Source organism: Panicum virgatum, chromosome 3N (assembly GCF_016808335.1).
Source record: "Panicum virgatum strain AP13 chromosome 3N, P.virgatum_v5, whole genome shotgun sequence".
NCBI lineage: Eukaryota > Viridiplantae > Streptophyta > Magnoliopsida > Poales > Poaceae > Panicum > Panicum virgatum.
In genome coordinates this window covers 7,326,159-7,343,196 of record NC_053147.1, presented here as the reverse complement: position 1 = coordinate 7,343,196, position 17,038 = coordinate 7,326,159, and the positions used below count along the sequence as shown (strand labels likewise).

The 17,038-nt window shown below is 47.7% G+C and overlaps 3 protein-coding genes across 3 annotated transcripts; all 3 read left to right on the top strand.

The window, feature by feature from the left end:
- The first annotated feature begins 3,393 nt into the window (after positions 1-3,393).
- Positions 3,394-4,859, top strand: LOC120667496. The gene is made up of 4 exons (XM_039947563.1): positions 3,394-3,748; positions 4,351-4,410; positions 4,560-4,641; positions 4,778-4,859. The coding sequence occupies exons 1-4, from the start codon at positions 3,394-3,396 to the stop codon at positions 4,857-4,859; spliced, it is 579 nt and encodes a 192-aa protein (XP_039803497.1).
- A 357-nt stretch (positions 4,860-5,216) lies between these two features.
- On the top strand, positions 5,217-10,468 carry LOC120664038 (type I inositol polyphosphate 5-phosphatase 8-like). The gene is made up of 6 exons (XM_039943000.1): positions 5,217-5,322; positions 5,854-5,967; positions 6,866-7,304; positions 7,407-7,624; positions 7,724-7,990; positions 9,744-10,468. The coding sequence occupies exons 2-6, from the start codon at positions 5,855-5,857 to the stop codon at positions 10,006-10,008; spliced, it is 1,302 nt and encodes a 433-aa protein (XP_039798934.1). The 5' UTR covers positions 5,217-5,322; position 5,854; the 3' UTR covers positions 10,009-10,468.
- Positions 10,469-13,232: 2,764 nt separating this feature from the next.
- Positions 13,233-16,972, top strand: LOC120664037 (soluble inorganic pyrophosphatase 4). The gene is made up of 8 exons (XM_039942999.1): positions 13,233-13,462; positions 14,963-15,101; positions 15,177-15,205; positions 15,441-15,506; positions 15,593-15,700; positions 15,893-16,079; positions 16,414-16,495; positions 16,609-16,972. The coding sequence occupies exons 2-8, from the start codon at positions 14,972-14,974 to the stop codon at positions 16,649-16,651; spliced, it is 645 nt and encodes a 214-aa protein (XP_039798933.1). The 5' UTR covers positions 13,233-13,462; positions 14,963-14,971; the 3' UTR covers positions 16,652-16,972.
- The last annotated feature ends 66 nt before the right edge of the window (positions 16,973-17,038 follow it).

The following is a 17,038-nucleotide window of genomic DNA, read 5'->3' as shown; positions in this document are numbered from 1 at the left end:
GCCAAAAGCCGCAGCAAAAAGACTGCGAAAAGCGTCAGTTGACGGGATAAAAGGTATCGATCGATCCTAATAAGCTTCCTGCCTGCCTATACTTTGGCCCAAAATATCTGCGGATTTGAGTACTTGTGAGTGTATGAGTGTGTTCGAGATGCTGATTGCTGCGCCGTTTTACGTTCACCGAAAGGGAAGAGGCAGCCAATGATTCTCGCGATCGACTGATCGGGCCACGTCGTCGCCCGTGTGGTATACGGCGGGGCGGTCGTCGCGGTGTGCTTAGTAAAATCCGAGGATCAGTTTCATTATTAGTGTTTGAGCCGATGCATATGATCTTCGATTAATCCTCTCTTAACAAATCATGCTGCGGTGACGATAGATAAGTTTATGTTGGGGTCGCCCGCCGCACTAATATTCGATATATAGATTTCCTACTACACCTATCAAAGGAATTCTTTCGTTATCCGCCTAGCTACTTGTTTGGAAGTGAAATAAACAACCTAGGCTCGGCTATAATATCTCCACTCGCCGGAGTCGAAGAAGGAACTTACTTTTTGTTGATTTATTGAAGAAAAGGTAGAGTCGAAGAATGAAATGCATGCATACTTACAAGTCAACCCATCATATGCCACCATGCTTTAGCACTTAATAAGTGCTCTTACTCTCTCCGAAATTTAAGTTATTTTGGTTTGTCCTAAGTTATTTTTTTTAAAATTTGACCAACATTAATAGAAAGAGTAATAACATTTAGAATGTCAAGTAAAAATGATTAGATTCACTATGAAATATATTTACATAATTTACTTATATAATGAATTAGATGTTAATATTATTCTCTATAAATTTGGTTAAACTTAGACTACTTTGTCTTAGTACAAATTGAAATGTCTTATATTTTAGGATGGAGGGAGTATATTATCAATTAGCCCTTGATTTTTTTTACTCTTGTTCTTTTCTGTTCTGTCCATGATACTTTTGAGGTACTAACTCTCCTTTTCCTACTGCTCTTTCTCACCTAGCCTTGCAAATGGGTTGGGTTGAAATGACTTTTATGGGTTAAGTTTTGATATAGAATGTGTTTGAGTGGGTTGAACTGGATTGTATTTGGTAATGAAGCAAGGCATAGAGAGTTCTATGTAAATATGGGTTGGGGTGGATTGAAATCTATACTTTATGCAAAACAGTATGACTATATAAATATCGGTGTAACGTTGAGAGCCGGAGGCTAAAATGAAAAATCATGCGTTCACACTAAATTTTTTATTGAAATTGACTCAAATTTGTTGGAGATGACACGACATGATTGGTAGCTACTCTGTGCAAAGTAGAGTGACTATAATTACACATGGACCCCACGTTAAGAGCTGGACCCCAGAAATAAAACCTCGGGTTCACACTATAAAATTTTATCGAAATTGACCAAAATTTATTGGAGATGACTTAGTATGACCGGCAACTACTATGTGCAAAGTAGTGTGGTTAGACCTACATGTGGACCTCACGTAAAGAGCCGGATCCTAGAAATAAAACATCGTGTTCACACTATAAAATTTTATCAAAATTGATTGAAAATGGAGATAACTTAGTATGACTTGCAGCTACTATGTGGAAAACAGTGTGGCATGACCTACACTATATATATATATATATTGAAATGGGTTCTTATTAAGTTGTAACTATAGTTTGGCTAATAGTTTAGTAATTATGAGCTGAAATATTTGGATTGGATTGGTGTGTAGTGGTGGCGGTTTGAAGTAGAGTGGGTAATATTAATTTCCCTCATCTTACTATTACTAATTGGAGGCTCCTTTGGAGCTTTCACGTGAAGCCACCTAGAATCCTATGTGGACATTCTGAAAAAATAGAGAAATCCTATAAATTCTCACTAAAATCAGAAACATCTAGCCATCAATCCAACAACTCTAATTATAATAACCATCGGATCTGATATCTTTCCTAATAAATTACCCATCTCTGTCATTATGAAAATAGATTAAAGTAACCCTCTAAACATGTATCTAAATTACCCACCTCAGCCATTATAAAAAAAATCTAAAGTAGCCCCCTAATCTTTATGTAAATTACCCACATATGCCATTATAAAAATAATACAAATACCCCCTAAATTTGCATATAAATTATCCAATTATGTCATTATTATTACAAGTTAAATTACTCATAAATCTGAATCTAAATTATATAATTACAATAATATATTAAAGTGCACCAATATAAAATTTTAAAATTACTATTTCTATCATTATTTATATTATTATTTATATAAAAAACTACCCACTATATATGTCACCATATATTCATGTATGATGGAAGAGATAAGAACACCAATTCACAAACAAATAGTTCAACTAAACATATATTGAATACATATGGATGTGCACAAAATGAAATCTGCTATAGCTAAATAATGAAAATATATATTTTAGAGTATGTGTTAGAATATTTAATAGATGAAAAGGACGTGAGATGAATAATTATAATTATTGATCATATTTTTATATTAATTCTAATTAGCCTGTGCTCCCGCACGGGTTAACAGACTAGTGAGAATAAACTGATGTAGATATAGTTTGGTTCCCAGTACATTTGCAGGGCTATTCCCCCTCCCTCTTCCTCCAATTCCGTTCATATGTATGTACGTACGTGCGTGCGAGTGCAAGCTGCCGGCCACGCATATTTTGTATGCCGTATGCGCAACAAATATCACCGGCCGCTCGCGCCTACTATTTCAGCGGCACATTCGTTTCCTCCTCCAGTTGAACTGCCATGCCTGTCATGGCAGATCCAGCTGACGCGAGCACCATGTAGCTGACCGGTCAACGCCAGCTCGATGCTTACGTGTACACACACAGCAGGTCAGCTGGCTGGCAATGTGCTAGAGTGGAGAAACCAACGCTGCTGCAGCAAAGCTGTAGGTGTCCGCTGACACATGCAAGCGATTGACGATGCAACTGGGGGCGACGACGGTCAAATTAACGAGCTGGTGGCGGCGTCGACCTGCCTGCATCTGCACCCACTCCCTCACTCCCAGGATGTTAGCTGTGGCCGTGGTGTCAGTTCAAAAATTTTGTTAATTTGTATGATCTGGGTGGGACTCGATCTTCTCTCGTTTAAATTTGCGCACCACACTTCTTTCCCATTTGAATTTTGGACTCGGCTTGGTCGGACTCAGCTTTTTCACCGAGTCATACATTTTTCAAAGTTTCCAAATCTTTTTTTTTGAATTTTGGATCAAATATTGAAGTGTTAGGCTGACCAGCTGACTAGGTGACCATAACAGATTGCAAATTAAAATCCAATCTGTCTGGTACATTGGTCAAGTTGGCTCACGCCGGGTTTCTTCGAAGCGGACCGGGCTGGTCTCGCCAGGCCGGTCTACACATGGTTTCACTACATGATGCAGCATGCGGGGGGCCCACGTGCAGCGACAGAGCCGGGAACGTGACTAGTACAACGGCTGAAGCTGCGCCCATTTGGCACGCGGGGCACACCTATAAAGGCAGCATCCGTTCCCCCAGTCCACGCTTGGCTTCTCTCTTCTCCCACCTCCCCCTCCCACGCCTTCCTCCTCCTCTTGTCTTCAGTTACCACTTCATTGGCAACCGCTCCGGGCTTCCCTCTCGTCTCGTTCCCCTCTTTCCCCCTGCAAAGGACCCCGTTCCCCCATTTTTCACCCGCTCGGAGGACTCCCGAGAGCTTCTCCTCCCTTCCAGTTTGCTGCATACAGATCGTCAAGGTGAGAGATTCTTTCGAGCTGCGCCTTTCTCCGTTCTTTCCGTACGTGCGAGCTCTGTTTCTTTCTCGGCAAACCCAGGCCATGAACCGGCTCTAGGCTGCTCCTGTTACCTCAACTTGCAGTATGTAGATTGGAGTAGAAAGATAAAGAAGCTCGCCCTTCCCCGTCTTGGCTGATCGACCAGTACCTTTCCTTCCATTTTGATCTCGTTCAGATCCATGATTGATCCCTGAGAAAGCTTCCCTTTTGACTCTCGATTCTTACTGGTTTCCCAATGCGAGATGATCTGAATGTTTGTCAGAACAGATGGGATTGTTGGCGCATGTGCACCGTCCACTGCTTTATTTTCCCCCCTCTCTTCTGTTGTGGAGCCTAGTTTACTCTTCCAGTTCGGCAGCTCCAGCTGCGCAGCGCACTAGCTCGCAGCTTCCTTGCATTGTTTAATTTAGAATTACTTGAGATTTAGTTGCTCTTTACGACATGCTTTACACCTAAACACCGAAGGAGTAGGAGATCCGCTTGGCCGTGTTAAGCTTCCTTTATGCACGCTATTATATTCTCTCCTGCCGGGTCTCTGATCACATGAGCTTTTTTTTTGACAGAAAAGGGAACTGTTCTTCAGCAGGTGAACCATGAGGACAAGGAATCCGACAATGTCAAAGGTTGGTCGGGGAACGAACTCTGATCTAGCGCCATTCCTCCGATTTCCTTCTTTGTAAACGTCTTCAGAAGAAAGTTTCTTCTTTGTGGAGAAGGTTGGCTGGACGCGCTTTATTTACCGAAACCTTTCCTCTCTTATGTTTTCTTACAGTCGTCGTCATGGCCCAAGACGAAGACGGTGGTGAAGAAATGGCTGAACCTCAACAACTCAGAGTTCCATTCGGACTGCATCAGTAAGTCCATGTCCATCTAATCTTTTCGTCTTCCGGGGTTTCAAATCAAATCCTTCACTTTCCCGCTCAAATCTCCTGATTTTTCTTCCCCAATTATGACATCCTCTCATCACAAGATTGCGATGTGTTTGACCAGACGAGAGCTTTGGAGGCCAGCAGCAGGTGATGAGGAGGAAGAGCTGCTCCGACAGAGATGGCAGCCTTCTCACCAAGACTGACCTGTCAGGTATTTCATCGCAACTTTTTTTCACCAAGCAGAGCCATAGCTACCGTTCCTCCTCTTTATCGCCTTTTATCTTCAAAAGGCACGGTTACTGTTCTTGCAAGTACAATGGCCTTTACAGACTACAGACAGAGTACAGGCAGAGTAGCTGCGGCGCTTACAGTACGTAGTTTTTGGCTTATACTCTTATAATAGAAATAGAAAGAAAGGAAAAACTAGAGATATATTGTTTTTTTAAAAAAACTAGAGGTATATGCTGCTAGTATGTTTTAAATTACAGAATTTGGTTTGCATTTTTCCTCATCGTTTTGTTTTGTTTCCTGCCCATGCGCCATGCACGTCGGCTCACCAGATGGCTGGCTGGTGGAGAGCTCTGAGAACCTGCGGCCGCCTCCGCCTCCTCCCCGGTATGGCTCCCCGGCGCCGACCTCGTCGTGGCGGCCTCCCAAGGAACTCAGGTGAGTGAGCTGGACGCGTCTCAGCACTCGAGCTTACGTCTGGTGATGGAAACGACCGTATTTTTATCTGCATCTGACCAGAGCAGAGGCGTGCTTCAGAATTCAGAGTATGGAGCAAACAAAAATAAGATGCTCTGTTCTGTGGACGTTTTTTTAATTGAATTCTTGCTGTCATGCCAACTTGCTACCGTGAGTCAATGAATCCAGCTCATGTTCAGAAGTCAAATTGCGTTGAGTTCATACGATATCGCCGAGCTGGTGGTCGTGTTGTGACTACTGGATAGTGGATAGGAGCAGAGCAGTGGCTGGGCCTCGGAATACTTTGGGACTGCCGACCTCTAGCTGCTCTTCTTTTTTTGCTTTGAAATTTTATCTAGTATGTATAGGGGACAGTGGTTGCAGCAGTACGTAGTAGGCGATTGTCTAATCTCGCTTAGCTGTGGCTCATGATGCTGCTGAGTACATTAATTTTTATAAAAAAAAACTAATCCCTAATCAGTAACTGTACTGCTTCATGTTCATGTTCTTCAGGATGTTTGTTGGGACGTGGAACGTAGGAGGGCGAGCGCCGCACGGAGGGCTGGATCTCTCCGACTGGCTCATCGACGGCCCTGCTTCCTCCTCTCCTCACATCTACGTTCTTGGGTATGTACGCGTACTTGTGTACTGCAGTATTTCTTGTACTCTCGTGTATAGCAGGGTAAATTAACCTAGCTAGTACTACTAGTACAGAGTAAATCATACCACTACTAGCGCTATTCATTTTCTGAAGACGAGCATGCGTTGGTGTAGACTGTAGAGATTCCTGAATACTGACAGAGGCAGCCAGTGATGGTTCAGCCAGCGGACAGCAGCATGATTATTCCTGCTTAACAGGAAGCTCTTTGACCATGGTAATCATGAACGCTGTCATAGGAATTGACAGTTTTCTTGTGGATTTCAGCGCGAACCCATGGTGGGTGCCATTATGGCATCATCTGCCTATGGTCATGGATTTCAGTGTTTGCGTTAATTTCTGGAGCTATAATCATGGTCATCACCCATCACCCCTTTCAGAATCCATGAGAGCAAGTATTATAAGCCTCTCTCAGCCGGCTAAAAAAGGCCACATCATCAAAAAAGTGTCCACGTGAGGAGAGAGAATCAGGAACGGGCGACTCACTCTTCGCCGACTGCAAGCGGGCTGATCTTCTCTGCTTGTGGGCCTCAACATTGGGAATCGCTCGCACGCAGCCGGCAGCGGGCGGAGAAGCGGGCGCCTGCGTGCGGACGCAGCCGGCCGGTGGCTGGGTTATAAAACTTGCTCTGAGTGCTGCAGTGCATAGGAAATGCAGTTCTGTCTGGTCTGGAACAGCAAAAACAAACAGTCAAAATTACTCCTACTACTGTTATATGTTTCCCTTGAATATTTTTTTAAAAATTTTGAACTACTAGCAGTAATTATGTCTGCAAATTTGTGATGGAACTTTTCTTTATAAAATTATCGATGTGTAATCGGCAGCTCTAGTTTTCAGTTAACTGAATTTCATCATCCATCCCACAGCTTCCAGGAGATCGTGCCGCTGAACGCCGGGAACGTGCTCGGCGCCGAGGACAAGGGCCCCGCCTGCCAGTGGCTGGACCTCATCCGGAGAGCGCTGAACCCCCACGGCCTCCTCCCCTTGGACTCGCTCCAGAAATGCCGGGTGAGCGTCTCGGACCTGCTGGCCGCGGAGGACAGCAGGCTGAGCACGGCGTCGGAGCTGGACGACGACGCCAGCGAGCCGTCCACGTCGAACCCGGAGTCGAGCAGCGAGGAGGAGGCCGGCGACTTCGGCGTCGCGGTGCGGCGGCTGCGCGGGCACGGCTACCGGCTGGCCGCCAGCAAGCAGATGGTCGGCATCTTCCTCTGCGTCTGGGTCCGGGCCGACCTCCTGCCCTGCCTCACCAGCCTGAGGGTCTCGTGCGTCGGCAGGGGCATCATGGGCTACATGGGGAACAAGGTGATCATCAAAACCGCTTCAGTGGCCGTGATCGATTGAAATACATACGTCGGCGCATGAAAAGAAAATTCAGGCTCTGATCTGCATTCTTGATCGATCCAGGGCTCCATCTCGGTGAGCCTGACGCTGCACGGGGGCGCGTCGCTGTGCTTCGTGTGCACGCACCTGGCGTCCGGCGAGAAGGACGGCGACGAGGTGCGCCGGAACAGCGACGTCGCCGAGATCCTTAAGCGGACGAGGTTCGCGCCGAGCCCACTCCGCTTCTCCTGGCCGCCGGCGGCGGCTGCGGCGCTGTCGCCGGAGACCATCCTGGAGCACGAGTAAGGAGGACCTGCCCGTCTCCATCAGCATCTCGCCAATCAATACTAGTGAAAGCGTGGCTGATCGAACGCGTTCGTGACCGATGGGTGGACGTGCAGCAAGGTGATATGGCTCGGCGACCTCAACTACCGGCTGACGAGCGGCGGCGGCGGCGGCACGCGGGAGCTGCTGGAGCGGCACGACTGGCAGGCGCTCCTGGAGCGGGACCAGCTGCGGACGGAGCAGCGGGCCGGGCGCGTGTTCGCCGGGTGGGAGGAAGGCCGCATCCGCTTCCCGCCCACGTACAAGTACCTGGCCGAGTCGGACGCCTACGCCATGAGCCTCGGCGCCTCCGGCTCCCGGGAGAAGAAGCGCACGCCGGCATGGTAACGACCACTAATCTCCCGTGCGCGCCAATCATTATTACTAGGAGGAGATCAATCGCAGTTCCGGCTAGGGAATAATCAATCAGAGTCGGTTAGATTGGAAGTGAAGAATTACGGGGGGCGGGCCGGGGGGGGGGGGGGGGGGGCGCACATGGACATGCCATGGCGACGCATCGTGTAGGGAGTAGGGAGAGTGACAAGGACGTGTAGGTCGGTCGATCGATCACTAGGCGCACATCATCGCTGCAGACCAGCGTTCACCTTACCGGTGGGAACCGGTCCGGTTCCGGTTTGGGCCGGTACCAAACTGGCTCAAATTCAAAATTCAAATTTGAATTAAAAAAATGAAAAATTCCCTAAAAAATTCCTAAAAATACTTCAATGTGCGACGAACTAATGGTGTCAAATTTTCTCAAAAATTCGTTTGTTTAACATACTTTTCGGGCATTTAAAGTTAAAACAAAAAAGAAAAAAAATGAGACGGCTCATTAAGGCCCACTTGGTAAACCAGTCAAACCGGCCGGTATACCGGTCTAACCGGCCGGTATACCGGTCCAAACCGGTTACACATGTGATTTTAAATTTAGATTTGAATTCAAACCGGTCAAACCGGCCGGTAAACCGGTCAAACCGACCGGTAAACCGGTCTAACCGGTTGGTATACCGGTACGAACCGGTTGAACTGAGTTTTTTGAAATTTGAATTTGAATTTGACCGGTTTCTATCGGTAACCGGTCAAACCGGCCCGGTAAACCGGAACCGGTGGCCGGTGGTTTGAGTCAACCGGTCGGGGAAAAAAACCTTGCTGCAGACAGATGGATCGTAGCCGCATCACATGCAGTTGCAGCACGAGATCATGTGAGCTCTAGGGACTAAACGCCGCCTTGCAGGTCTTGACTTGATCCCCATGTCTCTGCCACCATAGGGTCTCCAATTCCCCGTCGACCTATCACAAGCTAACTATCTAGCCGTGAAAGATTTCTAGCTGGTACGTACGATGGCCTAGAGGCGTGTCCGTGGACGATTCCAGGTCGACAGGACGACCATGCATGGAATCTCAAGTTGTTTAGAGTGGGATCAAGACCAGATGCTCTGAATTCATCAGCTCTCCATCAGTAGTAGTGATGGATAATCTATCGAAATTAACAAGCCTAGGAGTAGCGTAGGCTCGACGGTGGCCAGTCCCTGTCGAGCCCCGGCAGGCTGCGTCGCCTCCTGCTGCACCATGATACTGCTGCCTGACGAGCTTAGGGGAAGCTAGCTAGCTGCTGCTGCTTTACGCATGCACGCACGTAGCTACTGAAAGAATTAGGTCTCGTTTAGATACCAAAACGTAAAATGTAAAAAAAATTTAAAACACTTACATGGTGTACTAAATGTAGCCAAAAAATAAATCGCATTATACAAATAGACTTTAAATCGCGAGACGAATCTAATGAGACTAAGTAGAACGCGATTAGGTACTAAATTGCTACAGTAATGCTACAGTAAACATACTCTAATGATGGATTAATTAGGCTCATTAGATTCGTTTCGTAGTTTACAAACGAGATCTGTAATTAGTCTATATTTAATCTCCAATTTTCTTGGGAAAAAAAACTATATTGTTGTTGTTGTCAAAAAAGACTATAATGTAGTTAAAAAAATAAATCACATTATACAAAATGCAAAGTGATATAAACACACCCTTAGCCGTGACAGCGCCTCATCTTTTGCTAACCACCCTGTCTGATCGGTTGTGTTCCCTGTACAGGTGCGACCGCATACTGTGGCGCGGCGAGGGGATGGACCAGCACTGGTACGCCCGCGGCGAGTCCCGCTTCTCCGACCACCGCCCCGTCAGCTCCCTCTTCTCCGCGCGGCTCCATGCCGACGGTACCAAGCCGGCGGCGCGGCGGCTTCCGGCGCCGCGGCACCGTGCCGCCCAGCAGGTCCACCGCGGCGGTGGCTGCGCGGTGGTGGAGGCCGAGGAGATGCTCCTCGTGCCGCGGGCCTGCCCGCACTCCTCGAGGTTCTGACGCGCGCGCGCATGCATCGCGGACACTGGCAGCTGAGCCGGGTCGACGGGGACCAGCGATCGAGGCGATGCCTGCGTGGACGCGGCGGCGCACGGGCATGCCACTTGCCGCCGGCCGCGGCGGGTGAGACGGAGACGAGCTGCGTGCCCGAGGCCCGGAAAGGGTAGCGAGCAGCCGTGCGTCCTCATGATTGGCCGCGGGGCGCCATGGGGGCATGGGCGGCGCAGCGACAGCTTCAGGGCGTGCGCGCGGTGGCGACCGGTGAGGGTGACATTCTCCTCGGGAACGCGCAGGCTTTTCAGGGTGTCTTCTTGGAAAGAATGTTCTTTCTTGCTATACGCAGCTACGCTGCCCGTAGGATGTAGAGGTATAGGAGAGCTCCTTTTCGTGCTCCGTTCTTGTTTGCGTTTTCTTTTCACTCCACCGGCACCAGAATCGAGAACTTTTGAGCTTGGAGCAATTGGATCAAGCTGCAGTACCCAATTTCAAAAAAAAAAACAAGCTGCAGAGCGGCAGAGTTTCCTTTTGGGTAGTCAATTGGATCGATAGGGCTCTCCTGATTTCAACAGCAGGTTAAATCCGATGAGTAGTAGAACGTCTCCGAGCAAATACTAGCAGCGTTGGTTGCGAGAGTCAAGGGGGGAAGACTTTTCGTTCTTGGCGTGCCGTGATTTGGTGCGGCGTGCTCGGCGGCGGTGGAGGTAGAAGAAGATGCGGTGGGATGTCACGAGCATATGCTACTACCTAGTGGCATGGAACTCCACTGTTAGTCATAGTCTATACTAGAAATTAGGGGCTTAATTACTCCTAGTCCTGCTGGAAAAGGAGATTTCTCGCTCAGTAAATAATTATCAAATGTAAACGTAAGCTGTGGGTTGTTTGTCCCCGAGTCCAATGCTGGCGAGATCTAGCCGTCTAGGTCAAAGTCAGTGACGATTGATTGGAGACGCGTGCCACCCACGAATCAATCCACATGTTGACATTAATTAATATTATTATGGGTTGGCTCCAGTTGCATTCCATTGATGTTTTTACTAGCTAGTGGCAACCGACTACGTATACCCGCGGTGGTGACCTAGGAGGCTTTGGAAGCATCCGCCGTGGAGGAAGACGTCAAACGGAGAGACCTCTTCCCTTTCCCTGTCTGCTTTTTTCTTTTCTTTTTTCTGGAAGAAAGGAAAGGAAGGGGAGTGGGAGGCGGATGAGCGGAGGAAGAGCGTTGCCGTTTGCGCTGGGCTCTAGGTCCACCACCAGCCTGCGCTGCTCCTTGCACGTCAGGAGGAGGCCCGGCCTTTGCAGTAGCAGGCCGGTCGCCCAATGACAGCCACAGGCCGCGCCTCTTGTCCGATCACACAAACTGTGGGGCTGTTTGGTTCCCCAATCCCCACCGTAAATTGCCACAGGCCCACAGCGCATCTGTGGCACCGCCCAAGATGTGGCTTGCAATGCAAATCCGGCGCCACGAGTGGCAAACAACCACAAAGCAGCAGCCTACAGCCAGCCTACGACTACGAGTAGCTGCTTGGAGGAAAACGGAACGGTGCGTGCCACTTGAACTCGAGCACGGGGGGTCGCGCAGCGTGCGTCCCCGAATTTTTTTAATTTTTATATTATTTATTTAGATCTGATTTTTTAGATCTAAACGATGTGTCAATTATTTAAACACCAGAATGATTTCAAATGGAAAAAGTTTGAATTACAAAGTTGTACATCTCGTCGAGGTCTATAATTTTCGTATAAATTTTATCTCCATCCGAATCCATATGAATTTGTTATAATTTTTTAAAAATGTGCTACAGTAATTGTTCATTCCGCCGGTTGAACTGACTGCAGGAGGCTAGATCTCAAAAAAATTTAGGTATATATTTTTGAAAAATAAAAAAAATAAATAATATAAAAATTAAAAAAAAAACTCTGCGTCCCCTCTGCCGGTAGCAGCATCGATGGTTGTGACGTTCAGCTGCAGGCTTGCCTGGCATTGACCGGCAGCCCAGGAGGAAGATTCGGTCGGATATTACCGGCATATTCTACAGCACTTGCTAGCTAGTGGCATGGCATACTACTGCTACTACTATAGTATTATGTTCATGTTCATACTAGTAGTAGTTTAATTTAGACAAGTATCTCATGCTACTGTACTAGAGAAGAAAAAAAAAAGAGAACAAGGGGTGCAAGTCGTAGGTGCTGGAGAAGTAGCCTGCACCTCAAGAAATATGTCTTTACGAAGGGAAAAAGTGATAAATAAACTCATAAAAGTAAGATGGGTTGTCCCTAGTCCAAGAAGGTGGGGGAGTAGGCCAGAGGTCACAGGTCCGTGGAGGGCGCGCGCGGGATCAGGACGGGAGCGGAGACGCGTGCGTACGTGCCAACCACGGTTCACCCCCCATCTATCGATCCGTTCCACCACCCACTTTCTCGTAGTAAATGTAACTAGTACTAGTCCTCCTGCCGATCCGCCTCAACTTCCCTTCCCTGGACGATAAGTTTGATTTGGCAACATGGTTTACCGACCGAGCACGAGTTAATTTGGCCTCCGGGCACGGGCGCGGGCGCCGTAGAACGGAGACCGGACCTCTTCCTTCTTTCTCGTCGCCATGATTGACCTGTAGTCGACCTGCGTGCCGCGTGGAAGGATCGTCGGTCGGAGGACGACGGGGCGTTCCCACACCCGGCGGTGGCGATCCGTCAGTCAGGTAGCGCCTCCACCGGGCGCCGACCGCGGCAGAGCCACCAGCCCCGCACCGACGTGCGACCGACACCCTGGTGGTGCTGCCGAGCTCCCCCGCGGCCAACGCTAGACGCGACGGGGACACCCGGTGTCTTCCGCACGCCAGCAGCTTCCATCTTCATTGCTGCTGCGTCTTTCTTTTTTTCGGTTTCATTTTCTCTACCATATTCAAATGGTTGTGTTTGTCTTGAGCTGGTGCTGTTGCGGTTGCGGCATCTGGTGCGGGTGCAGCCGACCAGGCGTCGCTTCCACGCCAGCCAAGCGCCGAATCGGATGCCTCCTGCGCGGCGGGGGCAGCAGCGCCGGCACCGACACGCGCGCGCGCCCTCCGATCGCCCTCACCGACGGCCGCGATGGAGCGGGAGCCCACCGCCCCCCCACACGAGCTGGGCGCGCCACGTGGAGGGGGATCGCGAAATGTGCGGATTTCCGACGGCACGGATGCCCTCCGCTCCAATTTCTCACCGGCACCCTTGATCTTCCTAGGAACCGCGGATCAGTCGTAGAAGCGGGAAGTACACCGCTCCCCTCTCTCTGTCGGTCTCCGCCGCTCCGGTCTGCACCGGCCGCCTGCGCCTCCGCCTCCTCTTTAAAAGCGCGGCAGAGCTCCCCCTCCGCTCGCACATCCCGTTCCCGTGGCGTGCCTTCTAGGGTTTCCTTCCTCCCCCCGCCTCCCCGCGCCGCTCCCTCCCGCCCGCCAGATTTGGATCTGCGCTCCAGCCCCAGGTGAGCATGCGTCTTCCTCCTCCCTCTCTGCACCCACGAACTCAGCCTTCTCCTGCTCTAGCACGAGTAGATCCCCATTCCGTTTCGCGTCTGATCCTGTCCCTACGGTTCGCACGTATCTCCGCCTCCATCGATGATTTGGCGATTGTTACTTCGCCTGCGCCCGCCGTTGCTTGCGTTTCACTTAGAAACGCATATCCTCCTTTTGCTGTTGTTGTTGTTGTTGTTCTTTGATGCCTCTTGAGTTGGCCGTGCGCTGGGACAGATTCTCGCCCCAAATTCGCGCGTCTCATTCTCCCCTCTCGATTCCGTCATGGGCCGAATTGCCGGTGAATTTGGAGGGGTGTGGAAATTTTGACCCCCGACTCATACGAGGTTGTCCTTGCATCGAGGGGAAAAAATATACTACCTGCAGAACTCATTCAGATCGCGTGTGCGTCATTGCTTACTAAGGAGTAGGACGTACTTACTACTTAGTACTCTCCCTGTCCGAACTCCAAGTCAACAATATACTGCGTCTGCAATTCAAATCCTATTAATAGCCGCCACCGATTTTTCTCTGTACATAGACGATGACGTATTGCCTTGCTTTGGTGCCACAATGTCCACACCACACGGAGCAAACTCCGTATATTAGTAGTATACACAAGACTCTGGCGCATATGTGGAATCACGTACTATCCTGCTGGTTTTAGGGTGCCTGCAACTGCCAGGTTGTTTCTTATATACAATTATCACGGCATGCACGGCTCCTCTAGCTATCCGTCACCAATCCGGAAATCTTGTCCACTCACCATTTCCTTACCTGCATGTATAGATTCACACTACAGCTGCCTGTGCAATTCCGGGTGCAATTGTGCTAGTTCGCAAGCCAAATTCCAAAATAGCAAATCATGAATAGTGCTTTAGTTGCATTCCCTGTATCACACCTATTGCAGGTTCTCTAGTACTTGGCTGTGCTTTATGCCGTGCTTTTCGATTTGTTAGCAGTTGGTTTGCTCATTTCATTTGTGATGACATGAAGTCTGCATGGATTCAAGCATGTAGTTATGTGCCCAAAGCGCTTCAGATTCACTCATGGTATCATGTGCATTGCTTTTTCACCATCACACAAAATAGTGTAATTGTGGAAACATGACGGGTGGTCTGTTTATATCTTTTAACCTAATTAGACCAGACAGCATAGTTGGTGACATCCATCTGCTTCTTTCCTCAAAAAGATATCTTTGCTGCATTTAATTTTGTCGCCCGTAACTTCTTCCTATTAGCATTTTTAGGAGGCTTGATGCTGTTTTTGGTTGAGATGTTTCTGATAATGAAACAGTGAAACATGCAAACGTGGACAATGCTTCCTATTTTAGTCACTGTTGGACAGTAACTTCAGTGTGTACCATGTTACCTAGTGCAGTCGATGTTGGGCTATTTCTTCAGCGTACATTGTTGCTTACCTAGGAAGACCAAATCAAATCAGTTTACCTGGTAACCTTTTATTCTTGCCAGGTTGTTCCGATGGCTCCTGCTGTAGAAGCTGTGAACGAGGCAGGCTCATTCCAAAAGGTTCCTGCTCTGAATGAAAGAATACTGTCATCCATGTCCAGGAGATCTGTTGCTGCGCATCCTTGGCATGATCTGGAGATTGGTATTCTACTCATCTGACAAACTGTCAATCTTCTCTTGATTGCTATGAGATACTTATGTTTCTTGCTTCATGCAGGACCTGGTGCACCAACCATATTCAACTGTGTAAGGACATCATGTGATACTTCACTGATCAATTGATCTTTTGTTACTTAACATTGATGGATACTTTTGCAACATGTTAATTTCAATATCACAATATTTTGTCTTTTCTTGGGAAAAAAACAAAAATAAAAAACTCCCTGACATTTCTGAACTTTATGTGTCAGTAGTCACTTTCTGATGCCTGCTCAAATGTTTTAGAAAGACTCATTGAAGTGGGTCCTATTTCTTTGCCCAGGTCATTGAGATACCCAGGGGCAGCAAGGTGAAGTACGAACTTGACAAGAAAACTGGACTGATAAAGGTAATGCAATGCGGCTTGTTGCCCATATTGTTGCAAACCTGTCTTCTCAGTTCTAATATGTCCTGATTTTGTACTTGAATGTGCAGGTGGACCGTGTACTGTATTCATCAGTTGTGTACCCTCACAACTATGGATTCATTCCTCGCACACTTTGTGAAGACAGTGACCCTCTGGATGTGCTGGTTATAATGCAGGTGTGTCTTAATTTTTTGTTCTATGAATTGCAAATTGTTACATTCATAGTGTTCTGAGCAGTTGTAGCAATAAGTTGAACTAGTTCCAGCGGTGGTCTAGGGCCATCTTGCATTTACAAGTATTGTCATTTCTCATTTCTGCATGTGTCTCAGAGAAGATTTTTATCAAATGTCACTTTTGTGAGTGCGCAGGAGCCAGTTATTCCAGGCTGTTTCCTTCGGGCAAAGGCCATCGGCCTTATGCCTATGATTGATCAGGGAGAGGCAGATGACAAGATCATTGCTGTGTGCGCTGATGATCCTGAATACAAGCACTACAATGATATCAAGGAGCTTCCACCTCACCGCTTGGCTGAAATCAGGCGCTTCTTTGAGGACTGTATCCTTTTGTATTCATTCCATCAGTATTTAGTTCTGCTAGCTAAGAATCTGCTGTCTTCTGCAATTAATGTTTTTATCATAATTGTGAAATTTTCCTAATTTATCTGCAACATGATAATTTGCAAAATAATCCTAACTTGACCTGAACATCACGGCCTCTTTAACAATAGTAGTGCATCTTTGGCTGTTATGCGTTTCAAAATGAGTTTTGCCATTTTTTGAGTGATTAACTAGTAAACACTTATCATGTGTTAAACTGCCTCAATCTCAAAGCCAAGCTAATAGTGTACTTGCTTCTTAATTTGAATGATTTCTTTAACCGGGATCTACAGACAAGAAGAATGAGAACAAGGAGGTTGCCGTGAATGACTTTCTGCCTGCTAGCGCTGCTTATGAAGCGATACAACACTCCATGTAAGTTAATGACAACTCTTGAAAAAAAAATAGACCATGCTTAGTACATTGATTCATGTAAAATGTGTTCGTCTCAACCTAACTGGACGGCAATGTGATGTTCTTTTACACAGGGATCTGTATGCTACCTACATTGTTGAGGGCCTGAGGAGGTAGGCTGCTGCTGCGTGGTGCAACGGTGCCTTGCTTGAGGGGATGTCTTTCACCGGTCAGGTCTGGAGGATGTTGACGAAAAACTGAGATACTGCTATCTAATGGAACACGAGTATTGTTATTTTGTTGGTGACTTGTATACCGCTAGTAGTAACGAACCCTGAATCAAATCCCCTGGGGAATCAGTAGTAGTTGAAGCTAGTAACACAAGAGTGGGCAAAATATTCTTTCCTGGCCTCGGTGCCTATATATGTTGTACTAAATTGGTATCGTAATATTCATTGCCTTTGTGATATAATCCAGCGGCTGAGATTGAGTTTGTTCTGTTCTGTCACTCCTATGATAGTAAATGTGCCTCGTGCAAATTTGCAAAGGCCTCAATGCTGTTCT